General features: G+C 42.0%; 1 protein-coding gene across 2 annotated transcripts in view; it reads left to right on the top strand.

The window, feature by feature from the left end:
• Positions 1 to 19,440, top strand: part of hdx (highly divergent homeobox) — a 68,890-nt gene extending 49,450 nt beyond the window's left edge. Inside the window, exons 10-11 of one of the 2 annotated variants that reach the window (XM_079479156.1) lie at positions 16,692 to 16,814; positions 16,891 to 19,440. In XM_079479156.1, coding sequence (XP_079335282.1) covers positions 16,692 to 16,814; positions 16,891 to 17,043 — 276 coding nt within the window. In that variant the 3' untranslated portion in view covers positions 17,044 to 19,440. The remainder of the gene's footprint in view (positions 1 to 16,691; positions 16,815 to 16,890) is intronic. The other variant, XM_079479157.1, reaches the window with a different exon arrangement.
• Positions 19,441 to 19,684: the final 244 nt, after the last annotated feature.

The raw sequence follows: 19,684 nt of genomic DNA, 5'->3' as shown, positions 1-19,684 counted from the left end.
CCTCACTATTCAGGTTTGATCAGGTGTGTGTGTATGTGAATGATGTCCTGATAAATCCAGATTGTCCCCACTATTCAGATTTGATCAGGTGTGTGTGTGTGTGTGTGTGTGTGTGTGTATGTGAATGATGTCCTGATAAATCCAGATTGTCCTCACTATTCAGGTTTGATCAGGGGTGTGTGTGTGTATGTGAATGATGTCCTGATAAATCCAGATTGGTAAGCAAAGTTTTGTGTTAAAATTAATACATACTCTCTTTTTAAGGTTGTGTTTTTTGACCCAATAAATTCACAAGTTAAGGTCAATGGCAGACTCACAAATTAATTTTGTTATATTCTTCTTTTACCTTTTGGTTTAACATTTTTGAACAAAAACCTTTTTGGTACCTTATTTGAAATATAACCATGATCTTTAACTGGTCAATAAAATATTTAGTCCTCATTCTTGAAGAAATGCATGCATGAATATTTCTACTGGGAGAACACGTTTCAATGACAGGTTAACTAGTCAATTCTGCTTTTTGGTTTTTGAATTGAAAAGGCTCTATCTCAAGATTGTCTTCTGTAATGTCTTGCAGGATCAAGACAGTTCAAACACTTGCTGTTATAATAATTTCTATATGCTGAACTGAAAACGAAGTTCAGTAATTCAGTACTTTTAAGGGAAAATTTTGTATGACTGTCATGTTTAATGATTTGTGTGCTTATAGGTGATGTCCTGCCATGTCCTCACAGTGCTTTAAAATGTCAGGTCTTCATAATTCCAGACTGTTTTACTAGAAATTAATTCTGAATAGTCAGATATGTAACCCATGCCATAAGGATCAGTTTAATCCATTTTATTAACCTCTTGGTCAAAGTGAAAGATGGGTCCTCATAAACTAGTATGGAACTAGTTTGGGGAAAAAGTCCTCATAAACCCCCCGTGTGTGCGTGCGTGCGTGCGTGTGTGACTTGGAAAAGTAGATTTTAATAGACTCTCTTACAGTTTGACACCTCTTTTGGATGGGCTTAACTGCAGATAGATGAATATGTACTATTCCTCAAGCAGATTTAAAAAAGATCAAGCCCTGTAGTATAATGTCACCAGTTTGCTTAAGAAGTGTATTATAAGGACATGAAGTAAAGGGCCCTGCCATTTTAGATTCAGGAGATGATTTGTCACTCACAAACAAAGAGCTGGTGGCTGCATGTTTGCACTCAGATTGGCTGCCATTAGCAGGCCAGTGGTCTTTTGGCAGGAAAAAAATACATTTTTCATTTGCCCCAAGGGGCAGCATGAAGCATTTCAATTTAAAATGCATTACAATAAAAAGCTTTTTAGTCAGCCAGACTAGAGCATGTGCTTCCCATTTTCCTGCAATAAAGTCTCTTAATTAGGTTCAGGACAGGACTTTGACAAGGCCACTCCGATGGTCAACGCAAAATGTGTGTGATGCAGATTTTGTCATTAGAATAGTGTGTACATACTGTACACGCATTAGGGCGGTGACAATAAAGATCACAATTCACACAAATTTTCCTGTAACTCAGTGGTTAGAGCATTGTACTAGCAACGCCAAGGTTTCTGGCTGTGCTGGACGGTGTAATCGTTGATGAGCCTAGTTGAATGGCAAGGTTGTGGTGAATCTTTGGGTTGACTGGGATCACAAGCAGTTCCGTTTTTGCAAGGTTTAGCTGCAGGTGATGATCCTTCATCCAAAGCGTGATGTCACTCAGGCATGCCGCGACGCGAGCAGTGACCGTCGGATCGTCCGGTTGAAATGACAAGTAGAGTTGTGTGTCGTCGGCATAGCAGTGATAGGAGAAGCCAATGCTTCTGAATGACCGAGCCGAGGGATGTCATGTAAATGGAGAAGAGTAGCGGTCCAAGCACTGAGCCCTGTGGCACCCCCGTGTTGAGCTGTTGTGACGCGGAGACCTCATCTCTCCAGGATACTCTGAATGGTCTACCCGAGAGGTAGGACTCGAACCATTGCAACGCCATTCCATAGACACCGATAGCACTGAGAGAAGCCAGGTGGATATGATGAGTCACAGTGTCAAAAGCAGCAGACAGATCCAATAGGATGAGCACAGATGACATGGATGATGCTTTTGCCAGTCTCAGGGCTTCGATGACTGAGAGCAGTGCAGTATCTGTGGAATGACCGGTCTTGAAACCAGACTGATTGCTGTCCAGGAGGTTGTTTCGCATGAGGAAGGAGGAGAGCTGGTTGAACACAACTCGCTCCAGGGCATTGGCAATGAAGGAAAGAAGGGAAACAGGCCTGTAGTTTTCTAGCAGTGTAGGGTCGAGGGTGGGTTTCTTCAGAAGCGGTGTGATGCAGGCCTCTTTGAACGCTGTGGGAAATGTCCCAGTGGTGAGCGAAGAATTGGCGATGTGGGTCAGAGCAGGCACAACCATTGGAGAGATGGCCTGGAGGAGATGGGTGGGGATGGGATTCAGGGGGCAGGTGGTAGGGTGGTTGGAACCAATGACCTTGGAAACATCAGCTTCAGACAGAGGAGAAAAGGCGGGGAGCACACACGTGTCAGGGATGTGGGCGGGTTCGACAGGTGGTGGCGTAGAAAACTGGCTGCTGATGGCGGTAGTTTTCTTTACGAAGAACGATGCAAAATCCGCAGCTGTTAACTCCAAAGAAGGTGCGGGAGCAGGCGGACAGAGGAGAGCAGAGAAGGTTTTGAAGAGCGTGCGAGAGTCCGGAGAGTTGCAGATCCTTGAGTGGTAGTAATCAGTTTTTGCAGAGGTGACGTCAACAGAGAAAGTAGAGAGAAGAGATTGGTAAAGAGAGAGGTCAGCAGGGTCTTTTGACTTGCACCATTTTCTCTCAGCTGACCAGAGGCTGGCGCGCTGCTCACGCAGTACTTCCAATAACCAGGGACCCGACGGGGATGCACGGGCTGGTCCAGATGCAAGAGGGCATTGATTGTCCAAGCAGGATGAAAGCGTGGAACACAGAGTGTCTGTGGCATTGTCTGTATTCAAAAGATAGAGCTCCTCAGAGGGGGGGATGAGTGGAGCAGTACCTTGTGATGATCAGATCTAGATGGTTTCCAGACTTGTGGGTTGCTGATGTGGAAACCTGCTCGAGGAGAAATGATGCGGTCAGGTTGATGAAGTCAGCAGCCTGTGGCTTTCCAATGTGGATGTTGAAGTCTCCTAGTACCACCAGAGGAGTATCATCCTCAAGGAAGAATGAAAGAAGCACATCCAGCTCCTCCAAGAAATGTCCAAGCTGACCTGGGGACAATATATAACTATAAAATAAATTTTAACAGGGTGGGTGATAGTAACAGCATGAAACTCGAAGGAGCTGTTGTCACACATGGGTGGTAGCTGTTTGAATTTCCAGTCTTTGGGGATAAGTAGACCGGTGCCTCCACCCCTTCCTGTGATGCGAGGGCTGTGGGAGAAGGTGTGGTTATGGGAGAGGGCAGTGGGAGTGGCAGAGTCATCTGGTTTGATTCATGTTTCTGTAAGTGCTACAATGGAAAGACCAGAATGTTTAACAAAAGCTGTAATGAAATCTGCTTTGTTCACTTTGTCCACAATCCTATTGGGAAAGTAGAAGGGGCATTTGATAGCAGTGATACATTGTGCAGATTATTAGCATTGCGTCGTCTTCGGCTTGTGGCAGATGGTTTACGTGTTGTGATAACAGAAAGGATTTTAAAACACATATTTAAGAGAAGCAGAAAGAAAATAGGGAGAAACATTAAAGATAACAATAAAAGATTAAGTATAAAGGATTAAGTATAAGTGCAAACAAGTAAGACAAAAAGTGCAAGTGTTAATACAAAACAAAATGGGTACAAAAGAAGTGCAATACTCAAGTGCCCTGTCAGTGTGTCTCGGCTCGGAGGAGTCGAGCGCAGGTGGAGTCGATGTCTTTACTCTCTTCTGTTTTCAACCGATGAGGGCTGCACGCGACCGCTGCCGCGGTGGGTAGTCGCTTTTTAAATACCCGTCTAATTAATTTAATTCAACAGGCGCACACAAAGCAAACCAATTAAACTAGCCCGAGAACGAACGATACTACACACGGTTTCATCACGTCAAAGAGCGGAAGTAAATACAAAGCGATTTCTCAGTTTAACACAGTACTAAAACTCAACAAGACACGATTTAAATACACTTTCACAATTCTGTACGCTTCTGCTGCTAAATTGCTTCTCCTGGCTGCAGACAGAGTCCTTGTTGTTGGTGACTTTAACATCCATGTAGATAACGATACAGATGCTTTAGGAATGGCTTTTAAAGACACTGTTAACTCCATAGGCGTTAGACAACATGTGTCAGGACCCACTCACCTTCATAATCATACTTAAGTTTTTAATACTGTCTTACGGTATAAATGTGGACAACGTAAAAAAAACTTAAAAGACATTTCAGATCATTATCTGGTATCATGCTTGCTTCACTGGCCTATGGCTGCAAATCAAGCTCCTAATTACAAATATGATAGAGCAATAACTTCGACTACAAAAGGTGCATTTCTTGATAATTTGCCTGAATTGTCTCAAATCTCTAGCATGAGTTATAATGTCCAAGATCTTGACTTTTACCGTTAGTAACTAAATTAGAGGTATTTCGTACAGCATGGAAGGATAGTATTCGAAAATACAGGAAAGCCAACAGCGCCCCTAAGGAGAAATTGCTATTATCTACCATAGATCACAAATCTAAAGTCATTAGATCACCTAAATCAACTACATGCATGCTAGACCCTATAACTACAAATTTACTGAATAAGATGCTCCCAGAAATTTTAGATCCTCTTCTTAGCATTATTAACTCATTTCTGACACTAGGACATTTGCCTAAATCATATAAGGTGGCTGTTATAAGGCCCCTTGTCAAAAAAAAACATCTCGACCCTGGAGAACTAGTTAACTACAGACCTATTTCGAATCTACCTTTCATATCTAAAGTTCTGGAAAAAGTAGTCTCAACTCAATTATTTATGCTGCCAGATCTTAGTGCTGCATTCGACACCATTGACCACAGCACGCTCCTACATAGACTTAGAATTATGTCGGTATTAAGGGAATAGCTTTGAAATGGCTTAGATCTTATTTATCTGACCGTTTTCAATATGTAAAAAAAACAATGAGGTGTCACGCAAATCGCAAGTCCAGTACAGTGTACCCCAGGGCTCAGTCTTAGGGCCATAAAATATTCCATAAAATCCTCATCTTCAGCAAAGAATCTTGGTGTTTTATTCGATAGTACTCTGTCATTTGAGAAACAAGTCACCAACACCTGTAAAATTGCGTTTTTCCATCTTAAAAATATATCTAAACTACGTCATATGCTGTCACCATCAGATGCAGAGAAGCTATTTGCCTTTATGACATCAAGACTAGATTACTGTAATGCACTATTAGGTGGTTGCCCTGCAGGCCTATTACAAAAACTCCAACTGGTCCAAAATGCGGCAGGTCGAGTTCTTACACGTACAAAGAAGTATGAGCATATTAGCCCGGTTCTGTCAACGTTGCACTGGTTACCTATAAAGCATCGCATTAACTTTAAATTCTTGCTTATTGCTTATAAAGCCCTGCACGGTTTAGCTCCTCACTACTTGAGTGAACTCAAATTACAGTCCTTCACGTGCACTTCGCTCTCAGGCGTCCGGTCATTTGGTAATACCTAGAATTTCAAAATCAAGTGCAGGCGGCAGATCCTTTTCCTATCTAGCGCCTAAACTTTGGAACAGTCTTCCCTGCACTGTCCTGGAGGCAGACACACTCTGTCAGTTTAAATCTAGACTAAAGACGCATCTTTGTAATCTTGCAAACACTACACTATCATAATATATACTGTATTTTCCGTAGGTTTAGGCTGCACTAGTTAGATCAACCGGAACCAGGAACACTTCCAATAACAACTGATGCATTTGTTGCATCAAAGAGTGCAGAACAGTACTCTACGCTCAGCCAGTCTTGTCTCATTGTTACTAGAGTGGGCAGGAGGCAGTCTAAGGTTACCAGAGCGAGCAGCGCAGTCCATGCCCAGACCTGAGAAGTGCTGTGATGATAGAGCTGGACAAAGGACGTGGCGACTCTACAAAATTATTAATGATAATCTTAAATATTATAATTTTTTTATTTTGCCTTGTTGTGCAAGCACTGTCGAGCTTGTGCAGAGGCTGCAGCTTTTGCCAGAGGAGAACTGGAATCCCCTGGTTAGGCCTGGTTTCCCTCTGAGGTTTTTTTTTCTCCTCCAATGGAGTTTTGGGTTCCTCCCCACCGTTTGCATACTGTTTTGCACTGTTTGCCTGGGGGGCCGCTAGAATATTATAGTTTTACACTGCATATAGCTTTCCTGTAGCTCAGTGGTAAGTAGGGATGGGTATCGTTAAGGTTTTAACGGTATTACTACTTTTATCGATACCACTTATCGATCTGGTACTTTAACGGTACTCTTATCGGTACTTTTTGTTGTGTTTTTTATGAAAGACAAAACTAAAGCTGGAGTTGTTTTCTCTATTTAAAACATTCTTTACTGACCTAACATATCTTATTTCATCACTATAAATTCATTTTTAGGTAAGCTCTGCTTTATAATTTCTTAAGCATAACTTATTATTATTCATCCATTTTAAATGCAGTACTGTGAAAGCATTTTTAATGTTTAAGATTTATTTATGCTACTGCTGATTTATATGTAGGCTATTTTTTAATGTGATGTGTGTTTATTAAATTATTACATACTAATTTAAAGAAACCTTATGCAATGTTTATGTCTGTGTTATTTAGGAAGACTGCTAGGCTAGCATACGTACCTGAGGATGTGGATGATGAACTAATAGCTAGGCAGTCTAAAACGTAGCTTTTTTTTGTCTGCACATAATGCACATTAGAAAGATGTTTTGCCAGATAACTTGTGTTTCCGCTTTTACAAGCAAATATTTTGTTGCACTTTTTGCAACGAGCATTGTCTGCATCCACTCGAGTGAAATGTAACCAGACTTTAGACCGTTCGATTTTCTCCGCCATCGTCACTCTATTAAGCGCGAGCTTTCGTGTTATGTGCTTGCAAGCTCTCGTGTTGTGTGCGCGCGAGCTCTGTGTTGTGTGGCACAGACGGACATTTCGCGTGCGAGATTGCGAATAACGATAATGCAGGTAAATGTCAAGTCAAGTCAAGTCAGCTTTATTTATATAGCGCTTTTTACAATTTTCATTGTTACAAAGCAGCTGTACAAGAAAAAATGACTATAAGTAAAACATAAAAGATTATGGAATTCAAAACACAGGTCAAATATCAGACACACAATAAATTCCTATATGCAGTGTTAATTAAATAAGACTACCAAATTCTAGCAGCCCCCCCGGCCAGGCAAAACAGTGCAAAACAGTATGCAAACGGTGGCGAGGAACCCAAAACTCCATTGGAGGAGAAAAAAACCTCGGAGGGAAACCAGGCCTAACCAGGGGATTCCAGTTCCCCTCTGGCAAAAACTGCAGCCTCTGCACAAGCTCAACAGTGCTTGCACAACAAGGCGAAAAAAAATAAAAAAATTAGATTTAAAATTATCATTAATAATCTAATAGTGGCTGAAGTTTTGTAGGGACGTCACTTCCTTCGTCCAGCATTTGTCAGGTCTAGGAATGGATTGCGCCCTGCCCGCTCCGCTCTTGTAACCTTGGAACAATGAGACAAGACTGGCTGAGAGTAGAGTACTGTTCTGCACTCTTTGATGCAACAAATGCATCAGTTGTTATTGGAAGTGTCCCTGGTTCCGGTTGATCTAACTAGTGCAGCCTAGATCTTTGAAATACATATATTATGATAATCTAGTGTATGCAAGATTAAAAAGATGCGTCTTTAGTCTAGATTTAAACTGACAGAGTGTGTCCGCCTCCCGGACATTGCAGGGAAGACTGTTCCAAAGTTTAGGCGCTAGATAGGAAAAGGATCTGCCGCCTGCACTTGATTTTGAAATTCTAGGTATTACCAACTGACCTGACGCCTGAGAGCGTAGTGCACGTGATGGACTATAATACGTAAGAAGTTCTCTCAAGTAGTGAGGAGCTAAACCATGCAAGGCTTTATAGGTAATAAGCAAGATTTTAAAATTTATGCGATGCTTTATAGGTAACCAGTGCAAGGTTGACAGAACCGGGCTAATATGCTCATACTTTTTTGTACGTGTAAGAACTCGAGCTGCCGCATTTTGGACCAGTTGGAGTTTTTGTAATAGGCCTGCAGGGCAACCACCTAATAGTGCATTACAGTAATCTAGTCTTGATGTCATAAAGGCATGTATAAGCTTCTCCGCATCTGATGATGACAGCATATGACGTAATTTAGATATATTTTTAAGATGGAAAAACGCAATCTTACAGGTTTTGGCGACCTGGTTCTCAAATGACAGAGTACTATCGAATATAAAGCCAAGATTCTTAGCTGAAGATGAGGGTTTTATGGAACATCCATCAATAGTTAAGCAGTATTCTTGGTTGTTACGTAGGGCGGTTTTCGGTCCGATAAGTAACACTTCAGTTTTGTCCGAGTTCAGTAATAAAAAATTGCTACTCATCCACTTTTTTATATCGACAATGCATTCCACTATTCGATGGAATTGCTGTGTTTCGTGAGGCTTCGAGGAAATATAAAGTTGCGTATCATCAGCATAGCAGTGAAAGCTTATTCCGTGTCGCTTTATTATATCTCCTAAATGTCTTTAATATTATCCCAAATTAGAAATGGTTTGTCAGTGAAAATATGCTAGGTAACGTTTATTTAGCAATAATAAATAGGAAATGTTTTTCTTAATTTCTCCAGTACCGACAGCAGAACCGTTAACGTCAGAGCTTATCGATACTACGGTCTTTCACAATTTAGCCCAGAACCGATAAAGTAAAAGATAAAGCGCAGAGGAGCAGTTGTGTCTAGCGTTTCTGAGAAGGTAGAGTTAAAATGTTCAATGGTAAAGTCAAGATCTTCAACGTTATTACTCATGCTAGAGATTTGAGACATTTCAGGCAATCAAGAAACGCAGCTTTGGTAGTTGAAGTTACTGTACTACCATATTTTTAACAAGGAGTTTGATTTGCAGCCAAACGCCAGTGATATAAGCATGATAGCCGATAATGATCGGAAATGTATTTGCTCTGCTGAAGGATTTTAATGTCTTCCACATTTATACCATAAGACCGTATTAAATCTAAAGTATGATTACAAAGGTGAGTGGGTCCTGACATATGTTGTCTAACGCCCACAGAGTTAAGAATGTCTTTAAAAGCCATTCCTAAAGCATCTGTATCTTTATCTAGATGGATGTTAAAGTCACCAACAACAAGGACTCTGTCTGCAGCCAGTGCTAGTTCTGATAAGAACCCACCAAATTCTTTATTAAAATCTGTGTGGTGCCCTGGAGGCCTATATACAATAGCCAGAATACATTTTAAAGATGTTTTATTCTTAGTATTAGGTGTTCATACATGAAGTACCATGACTTCAAAATAATTTTATTTTGGATTAGACTTCTGGGAAATGCTGAAAGAGTTATTGTAAAGTGCAGCAACACCTCCGCCTCTGCCTTTTAGGCTCTTCTTTATAATAATAATCTTAAGGGGCAGACTCATTTAAAGAAATATAATCATCTGGCTTTAGCCATGTTTCTGTCAGACAGAGCATGTCTATTTTATGATCTGTTATCATACTGTTAACAAAAAGTGCTCTATTAGAGAGAGATCTTATATTTAGCAATCCGAGTCGTAACAGTTGATTATCTGTATTTTGTTCATGTTTAATTTGATTAACGTTAATTAAATTACCTTTGAGAGGTTTACACATTATTTTATGTTTGTTATTCCAGGGGACACAGTCTCTAATTTATGATGTTTGGGAGAAAGGGTTATCAAAATTTTGTGCATTTTATGTATTCTGCGATGTGAGATGGCAAGCAGACCGTTGGTTATGCCATTCTGTCTGCTTCCAGACCTGGGCCCCAGTGAATAAATTTTTATCATTAAGACTATGTGCCTTATTTCGATATGAAAATTGTGAAGCCTGCTTTGAGTGGCATTCGTGCTAAAAAACTGAGCGTCCAGCGGACGAGCAGTTTAAACTTGACGCAGCCTGAGTCATACTCCTGCATCTCTGCCTGTTTGGCGCATTTCCCTTACGAAATATTTAAAATGAATAAATCAGCCTATGAAACCTACTATTCACCAAAGTAGACATCGTAGAGAGCGCCAAAGTAGAGAGCGCAGTCAGTGACTGGGTGCCATTCCTGCATAACCCCTGGGTCGCGCTTACCCTCGACTAACTGCTTCAACCCCTTTGCCTGGTGGTAGGATGGCCATGGCGTGAAGGGCAGAGGCAGCTAGATCCACTGCAGTGCAAGCCCCCGGCATCAGCGATGATATGATGCTCCAGAGTCGAGGGAAGTCAGGGCACCAAGCTCATCTACCGTGAACGCCTCAAAAGGGGAACTTGGCACAGGTACCAAGAGTCCAGCTGGGGGCTACAGGATAGGCAGTGCACCGCGGCCCGATGCTCACAGCGGCCCGGGTAAGCATGGCTGACAACTCCATCAATGTGGAGAAGACAAAATAAATTGTGGACTTCAGGAAGAACTCTGTTAACCCCCCACTGACCATGAGCAGCTCAACTGTGGAGAAAGTCAGTACTATTCAAGTCTTGTGCACATCACAGAGGACCTCACCTGGACCACCAACACCATATCACTCTCGAAGAAGTTTCAACAGCGACTTCAATTCCTGTGTCTCTTTCCAACCATCCTTGAGTGTGTTGTATGTAACCACCTCTCCCCCAGAACAACCACCTTGACAGCAACCTACCTGGTTTCAAGAGCGGTCATTCCATTGAGACTGCGCTGCTCTCTGTCATTGAAGCCCTGAGACAGGCAAGAGCCACGTCTAACTCATCTGTACTTATACTACTGGATCTAGCTCCCACCTTTAACACCGTTAACCACCACATCTACTGTCGACCCTCAAGGCTATGAGTATCTCTGGAATGGTGCTACAATGTTTCAGGTCTTACCTCTCAGGTAGGTAATTTAATGTATGCTGGAGAAGTGAGGTCTCTGAGTCCCAACATCTCGATACGGGGTGACTCAGGGTTCAGTGCTTGGACCGTTGCTCTTTTCTGTATACATGACATCCCTAGGCTCTGTCATTCGGAAACATGGCTTTTCCTATCACTGCTATGCGGATGATACACAACTCCACCTGTCATTTCAGCCTAACGATCAGACTGTTTCTACACATATTACAACATACATGAGCAACATTTCGCTCCGGATGAAGTACCCCTTGCACCTTGCAAAAACAGAACTGCTAGTAATCCCGGCCGACAGGAAGATTCATCACAACTTCTCCATTCAACTGGGCTCATCAACCATCACATCTTCCAGAACGGCCAGAAACCTGGGAGTGGTGATCGATGATCAACTAAACTTAAAAAAAACCTTATGTATACTGTTGTTAGCTATATGCGACAAGTTTTATTGCACTTATAATTTTTGTTGTCTATGTTGTTTCAATTTCTCCCATTGTTTATCTCATTTGTAAGTCGCTTTGGATAAAAGCATCTGCTAAATTACTAAATGTAAAATTATTTGCAGCATCTGGGTTACCATGTGTTATTAGTTTTGAACGGTTGTTATCTGGGAATATCTGACCTTGGAATGTTGCGATTGGCCAATCAGAATCAAGTATTCCAGAGTACCGTGTTAAAAAAGCAGATGTTTAGTGACAGATGAATAAACATCATCTTTAGGCTTAACATTATATTTCGTACAGTGGCGTACGGATGAAACATAGGACGTGCGTACGCACAGAAAAATTTGGATTTATAAAACCATGCGCACGCACATCCTACGCAGTTTTCCCTTAATAAATCACAATCAATTATAAATGTAATGCAGCTTTTACAGCTTCATGTCACGCCCATAGCTGCCCATAAATAGTGAAATGCCCACAAGTTAATATTCATCGATTTCGAAATCATGGCAAACACAGAGAGGAAATAAAAAAAACGTAACTTCACTCAATGTGAAGTAGATTTTGTTTTGAGGGCACAGTGTGGGCATTACTAATGCCAAAAAGGCACTTGCGTGGCAAAAGGTTGCAGACGCCGTAAATGCTGTAGCCTCACAACCTCGGACCGTTGCCGAAATAAAAAAGAAATGGTCGGACATCAAAGTCGAGGCAAAAAAGCGTCTAGTGCTCCATTGCCAGAGTGTGTCTGCCACGGGTGGGGGAAAGGGGACACCGGAGCTACTACATTAGTGAGCAACATGTCTGCATCACAAATAATTTGGACATTGATTGAATGGAAATGCTTTCGATTAACGAAAGCATTTTTATTAACATTCGGTGCCCTTATGGCAACATGAGTGCAGTCAATAGCACCGATTATGTTTGGGAAACTGACATAGCTGCAAATTGAGCTTTCTTGTTTGCCTGTTCACCCGCCGTGTATGGAAACTTTATGGAATCATGGGACAAAGCTATTATGCCTTTTAACACGTCTGGCATTACCCGGCTAAGGGTCGGCTGATATATACCTGACCTATCAGCCAATTCCCTCTGAAAAGTGCCAGTCGTGTTGTTAGGACTTGAAGTGGGACTGGCAGGGCGTGGTTCCTCCGAGTGCTCCTCTGTAACGCTGGGCCCAAAAGACCGCAGAGGTCCAACAGGATGGCTCGAGGAAGTTGGAACCGGCTCATAAGCCACTCTAAGATGTAGGGGGGACAGAGCCCTGGTAGAAGCTGCCCCAAAGTTGTTGAACAAACTACCTTATTCATACAGTGTTGGAGTTCAAAAGAATCTGTTTGCTTGTGCGTTTCATGTCTTGGGAAAGTATAATTTTAATTCCAGTTAAATGGACATAGGAAACTTTGTCAACCAAGGTTGTTTTAAATGTGCTTTATAAATCCAATAAACTTGAACTTGAATGTGTCACGGTTCAAAAATCCTATGCCTCCTTCTCGTCTCGTGTTTGTTGTTTTGGGCTTGACAACTCATCAGCGTCCAGCTGCATTCACTTTCCAACACCAGCTGCAGTTAATCCCATAACCTTTAAATACTCACTACTTTCTCATCTCCTTTATCATATCGTTGTTGGTGAAGTCCCGGTTGTGTGTTCCCGTCTATGGTTCCAGTTTTGTACTCTCTTTGTTCCCGTCCAGTCTCTGTGGATTTACGGTTTCATCTCACCAGCGCATCTCAACGCTTCACTCATCTGGCATCTGACCATCAAAGTCCCTGCGCCACGTGCCAGTTACCCTTTGGACTTCCCCTGCTACATTCATTTGTTCACTTCAATAAGGAGTGTTCTAGATGTGACCAGGTGAAGTGTTGTCAGGATTTGGATGACTATTTAGGCTACCTATACCTACTCCCTTCCTATAGAGGGAGTCGTTTGCAGACTAACCGCCTTTGCTTAGTTCCACTAGGAAGTGGATAAAAGCATGTGCACGTGTAGGGTGAATGAATTGTTTGTTTGGCCCGGGCAGCATGTGTTAAGGTCGAGTTGGTGGAAGTGATCTACAACAGAAGGGTTTGCAGTTTTTCATTCACATGGGAGACGTCCAACTGGTTGTAGTAGGAACGGTAAGCAGCTGTTTCTTGGCTGTTACGTGCAACTTTGAAAGTAACCAAGGCCGTATTTTAATTAAGCTATTCTCCTGGCTCTCAGTTTTCTGGGATTAAATGGGGAGCCAAGTAGCCGAGCGGAGCACTGGAAATCGACACAACAAGGTGCTAGGATCCTAAGTGCAAGGTAGTGATTCATTGTTGCAAGCTGTAATGATTTTAAGCATTAATGTGGAATGTATGGTGCCATTTGTTTGTCCCTTCCCTGCTTAAAGGGGTTGCGATATTGCTGTGATTAGAAACAGATTTTTATACATTTCTTCGGTATGATAGGTTGAAGGGGGATGTTATATTTGGTGAAACACTATTGTGGTAACCCAGGGAAGGATAATATAAATGGAAGGAAACTGGTGCAGTTTGTTTTGTTATGTGTGCTTATGGTATGTTTGATTTATTGCAGAAACCGAGTGCTTCGGGGTGTAATTGCCGCTTTCCCCTTATTATATTTTAGATAATTGTACTGTACCTCCAAGTTGTATTGTATTTAGTTTGTTTGTTTGTTTGTTTTCTTTTCTTTTCTGTGGTTTTATGAACGGTTCGGCAAATGGTATCGTAACATTGTGCTCAATTACCCATAGCTTACCTTTAGCATGGAGTTGGAGTGGTTCCACATGTACTATTCAGTTTGAGCTTGCTGTGTACAGGGTTGTTATATTGGGAATGCTGTGTTAATTAATTTAGATTGCGGTATTTGATACACTGTGATTGTGAGGTGCTGCTATTGGCTGTGAGTGTGCCTATGTCCAGTATTGCTTGCCGAGCCGCAACATTTGAACTATACCATTTGTAATAATAAAATAAGGTTAATGTTTTGTATACCAACCTCTTGCTTCCTCCTTTGAATCCTTCAAGATACCTGTTGGGGAAAAGTTGTAATGTTACATAAGCAATTGCTTCAGAGTTTCTATTGTGACAGTACGATCTGACCATTTCAATGGAAGCAGCGAGTAGCACTTCAGGATCATTGGAGGATTTTTTTGAACAGTAGCGTACTTCGAAAGGATGCCCAGGAGAAGAATCTCAACGATACAGCTCGCGCTGTACAGGCACATGTGTCCGAGCTCACCCAGCAGCTTCAGCTTCTGCAAGTCGAACGTCGAGCACAGCAAAATCGTCCTTCAGGAGGATCTGAAGCTCAACGTTTCAGAGGCGGAGACATGTTCAGCCCTATCTATGATCACAAACCCATGCAGGTGGGGCGAGCACGGCTTTCCCAGGAGGAGAAGGAGAGGCAGAGGTCCCAGGGCCTCTGCATGTACTGTGGAGGAGCAGGTCATGTCGCTTACAACTGCCCGTTAAAAGGTCCAGCCCGATAATAAGTATGAGGCTACTATCGGGTGGAATCTTCCCAGAGAAGACCTCATCCACATCTACTCTCCTTCCGGTAAGCCTGAGATGGTCAACTCACCGTCATGACTGTCGAGCACTTCTGGATTCTCGGGCTGAAGGTAATTTCATGGACCACACCTCTGCACGCAAATTCCAGATTCCCCTCAGACCCCTCACCAACAGGATTTCTCTACATGCTCTCAACGGACAGGAACTCCCCACCATCTCGCTCATCACATCAGAAAATCACACCAAAACCATCTCCTTTTACATACCCTTGTGTACCCATCGTTCTTGGGCACCCCTGGTTCACACGTCAAAACCCTAAAGTGGACTGGCAGCTGAAATCCGTGCCAGCGTGGAGCAGTCATTGTCATGAGTCTTGTCTATTGTCTGCCAGTCCATCTGTTTCTGTTCCTATGTTTCAGGAGGAGGTGGTGGCTTTATCTAACGTGCCCACGGAGTACCTGGACCTGGAGGTGTTCAGTAAGTCTCGGGCTGCTTCTCTTCCCCCGCATCATCCCTATAACTATGGGGTGCTATAGAGTTACTGCCGGGTATGTCTCCTGAGAAGATCAAGGCTGTGGTGGATTGGCCAAGTCCAGATTCCCGTAAGGCCCTACAGAGGTTTCTGGGGTTTGCCAATTTCTACCGCCGTTTCATTCGCAATTTCAGCCAACTAGCCGCACCTCTGACTGGCTTGACCTTCCCCAGAACGACGTTCAGGTGGTCAGACGCAGCCGAGGCTGCGTTTGCCAAACTGAAGGGTTGCTTTGTTTCAGCCCCCATTCTCATAACTGCATAACGGTTCATAAATCCTCGTCTCGTGTTTGTTTTGGGCGTGACAACTCATCAGCACTCATCAGTGTCCAGCTGCATTAACTTTCAACACCGGCTGCAATTAATCCCATCACCTTTAAATACTCTCTACTTTCTCATCTCCTTTGTCAGATCATTGTTGGTGAAGTCCCAGTTGTGTGTTCCTGTCTATGGTTACAGTTTTGTACTCTCTGTTTCCGTCCAGTCTCCGTGGGTTTACGGTTTCGTCTCACCAGCACATCTTGACGCTTCACTCATCTGGCATCTGACCATCAAAGTCCCTGCGCCACGTGCCTGTTACCCTTTGGACTTCCCCTGCTACATTCATTTGTTCACTTCAATAAAGAGTGTTCTATTTGCAATTGCTTCCGAGTTTCTATCGTGACAGAATGTTAGACAAAATGTATTATTTAAGCATGATGGTTATATTTCATATGGGACACTTGATGGAAGTTGCACTACATGAGTTTTACAAATATATTTAATTGAACAGGCTTCTATCGGATACCTGTTTTAGCATTTGCCTTTGCTAGCAAGTTCATATGCACAATTTAGAAATAAAATTCAAAGCTTTTGAAAAAATAGCATTTTCCAATAATCACATTGGTTGTACCACATGACCTGAAAATGTACCAGCTTACAAAACATAAATAAGTATTTATTATTTAAGTCCCAAAAATATTTAGCCTGTATAGGTCTTATCAAATAAAGTATAATAACTTTGTGTTATATAAAATGAAATAATTCCAGAGGACACTAAAGTATGCATATCATGTCATTGACACTAAAAAAATATTTGTAATAAAATTAAAAAGAACCCTATATTTACAATAAGGGTCACATACTGGTTTATAGGTCCATATGTGGATTGTTTAAAATAATGTGATTTGTCCTTTACAGAATGAAGAAGTACAGTTTCTTGAGGAGGAGCTGCAGAACCAAAAGCGGAAGTTCTCAAAGCTTCAGAGCTTTACTCGAAGCCTGCTGATAGCTGTCAAAAATAATGACCAAAAGAAACAGGAGGTAAGGGAACAGAATTAAAGTCTGCAGACAAACTTTAAGATAATACATGTTAATCATTCGAATGTGTCTATTACAGGAGCTGTTAGCCAGTCTGCTTCAGAAAGAGGACCTGGGCCTGGATAACCACATCGAGTTCGGCATAGAGGCTAATTCTTGCCAGGACTCTTCTATGTCAGAGGAGTACGACAAGGGGCCAGACTATAAGCACAGTGCTGCTCCATTGCCTTAGGAAAATTAACCATGTTTTTTGTGTTTAAAAGCATGGTTAATTTCCATAATAGAAAACACACTGTAGTCTGTGGAAACTCCTCAATTACTCTGGTTTAGTCCAGTAAATAAATGAGCAGGTGATGGGGCATTTATTAGTGTCCTAATATATTGTTTTGGAGTGTTTTGCATCCAAGGTAAAAAATTGCTGTCATCTCAAAAAAATCATTTATTTTCCAGTGTCGGCTCATGGATATTAAAATATGGATATTTGAACATCAAATTAAATCAGTCCCTGTATATATTTTTTGGATTAAGATAGTTGCTTAATAAAAGCCTTATTTTGGTCACATAATGTATGTACCACTGAAATGTGTGACATTACATATACAAAAGGACAATATACTTTACAATTAACTCACCATGAATTGAATCCTCAAGTGCTCAAATAGAAGACATGGCCACAGATGTTTGGTCAGGCTCCTCAAGCTTTACCTGACGACCCTCCTGTTTTTCACACCCATCTTCCACCACCCTCCTGTTTTGTTAAACTCATGTAATTTTAGTTAATTCTCCTTTGAAACTCCTGGACCCACGGAAACAGCAACGGGGTTCGAGTGAACCAGGGGGATGGCTCTGTGGCTTGAGCCACTGCCCATTTGCCCTCACAGGCTGAGGTGCCCTTTAGCAGACATAATTGAATGGTAGCCGAAGTGGAGTAGAGAGGATTTACATCTCCAGTAAAAACTTTTAACAACATATTCCACTCCGCATTTTCCATTTTGTAATTGCTACTCACAGTCTGTGTCCGCTTATTCGTGGCCTTTAGTCGGGGCAGTCGTGGCCTAATGGTTAGAGAGTCGGACTCATGACTAGAAAGTTGCCAGTTTGATCCTCAGGGCCGGCAGGTAACAACTGAGGTGCCTTTGAGCAAGGGACCTTACCCCTACTCGCTCCCCGGGTGCTGCAGTACAGTACGTGTGTTCACGTCTTGCTGTGCGTGTGTTCACTACTCACTGCACATTATTTCCTGGACTTAAGCCCCGGGCTGAGGGGGTCTCGGTGATGTTGAAAATAATTATGGAGTTTCTATTTAAGTTATCCTGACTGCAAATAGCCCAACTATTTACGTTCTGCCCACCAGTATCTGATTGTAATAAGAGAAAGAGTAAGATTGACAAAATTTGAAAAAGCGACAGTGGTGTAAGACGTAAAGTCTGTATAAATTGATTCCATTTTCCATTCCAGCCTACGTCTTTTTCCATCACATATCAGATCATGAAGACATTGGTTTAAAAAAAGTATGCATTTGAAAATTGGTGTTTAATCATAAAATTCTATAGCGTCAATACTGTTGAAATGGATGAAATTTATGTTGCATAGGTTTCTTCCTGCACGGACCGAAGGATGACAGTCTTGGCCCTCAAGAAGTTCTCTGGTGAACAAGCTACTGGACAATAATATAAATTTCTGCCACATGAGGTTTCCTCAGTTGCCTGTTAATGGAAAACATTGAACAGATAAGCAATTACCAATCAGAAAATCTGGAGAAGCTTTGTGATCCCAGATTCTTGCTCACAATCGTGGTGCTCATATTGGACACTTCTGGTCATAGATCCGTGAGCTCAAATATTTCCAAGAATTTGTAAGGAACACAGGGCCCAAAAGCCATGGGCTGTTTACAAGGCACACAGGCAGTTTACATAGTCACAGAAACATCTTGCTGTCAGTGTAAAAGGTGATGGCATCAAGATGAGATAAGATCAGCCAGTTCTACCGCCAAAACTGCAGTGCTCAATTCCAACCTTGGTATGGTATGTTCAGGACGTGGAGCAAACTTCACTTTATCCATCACGAAACTTACGTGGTTCTTTTTTTTCCACATAAGAGAGCTTGAGATAAGCAACTGCAGCAACAGCTTTGGTGAAAGCATTTGAAAACATATACACCTCTGCACGCAGCTTTTGAGGGTGACTGTTTTGAATAGGTTAACTCTTGCAGAGAAGTGTGCCACGTATTCAATGCTTCCACAATGTCTTGTGGCAGTGGAAAGCTCCAAAACTGTTCTCCAAGCGGAACTCGAATTTTTTTTACTTTTTACTTTGCCTTGGTTAGTTACTAGGCTGCAAATCCTTAAGGGTTGTACAGACTATTGATAGTCAACAAGACTCTTTCATGTGTGAAGGGCTTCACACCTTGACTACTTAAGGTACTTTAAAATTAAATGGACTGTTCTGAGGTCCAAGTTTAGGCCCAGACTGTCACGGTCATGGTAGGAAGAACCCAATTGCAGGCAGTAATGAAGGGGTTAACACAATTTTAATTTATTAAACACAAAATAAACACCCATGATGGGGGAAAACACTGACAAAACTAAAATCCACAACTGAAAACAAAAGACTTCCCATAAGGGGGCATGAAACAAAACACAAAAATGCTTAAAGCTAAAAAGACTAAGACACGACTTACTACACAAACATCCAAACAAGGGGCAAGGTAATCCACAGAGCAAGACACGACTGAGGAACACAACATGGAAATAGGTACAACAAACGAGCACAAGACAATAGAAATGAGGGCATTCAATAGGGGAAAGTAACAAAGGGTAATTAACAAGGAGCAGGTGTGGGTCATGAAACACAGAGGTGAAGCTAACGAGGAAA

This window comes from Barbatula barbatula (genome assembly GCF_947034865.1).
Source record: "Barbatula barbatula genome assembly, chromosome: 18".
NCBI classification, from domain to species: Eukaryota; Metazoa; Chordata; class Actinopteri; order Cypriniformes; family Nemacheilidae; genus Barbatula; species Barbatula barbatula.
This window is presented reverse-complemented; position numbering and strand designations above follow the sequence as displayed.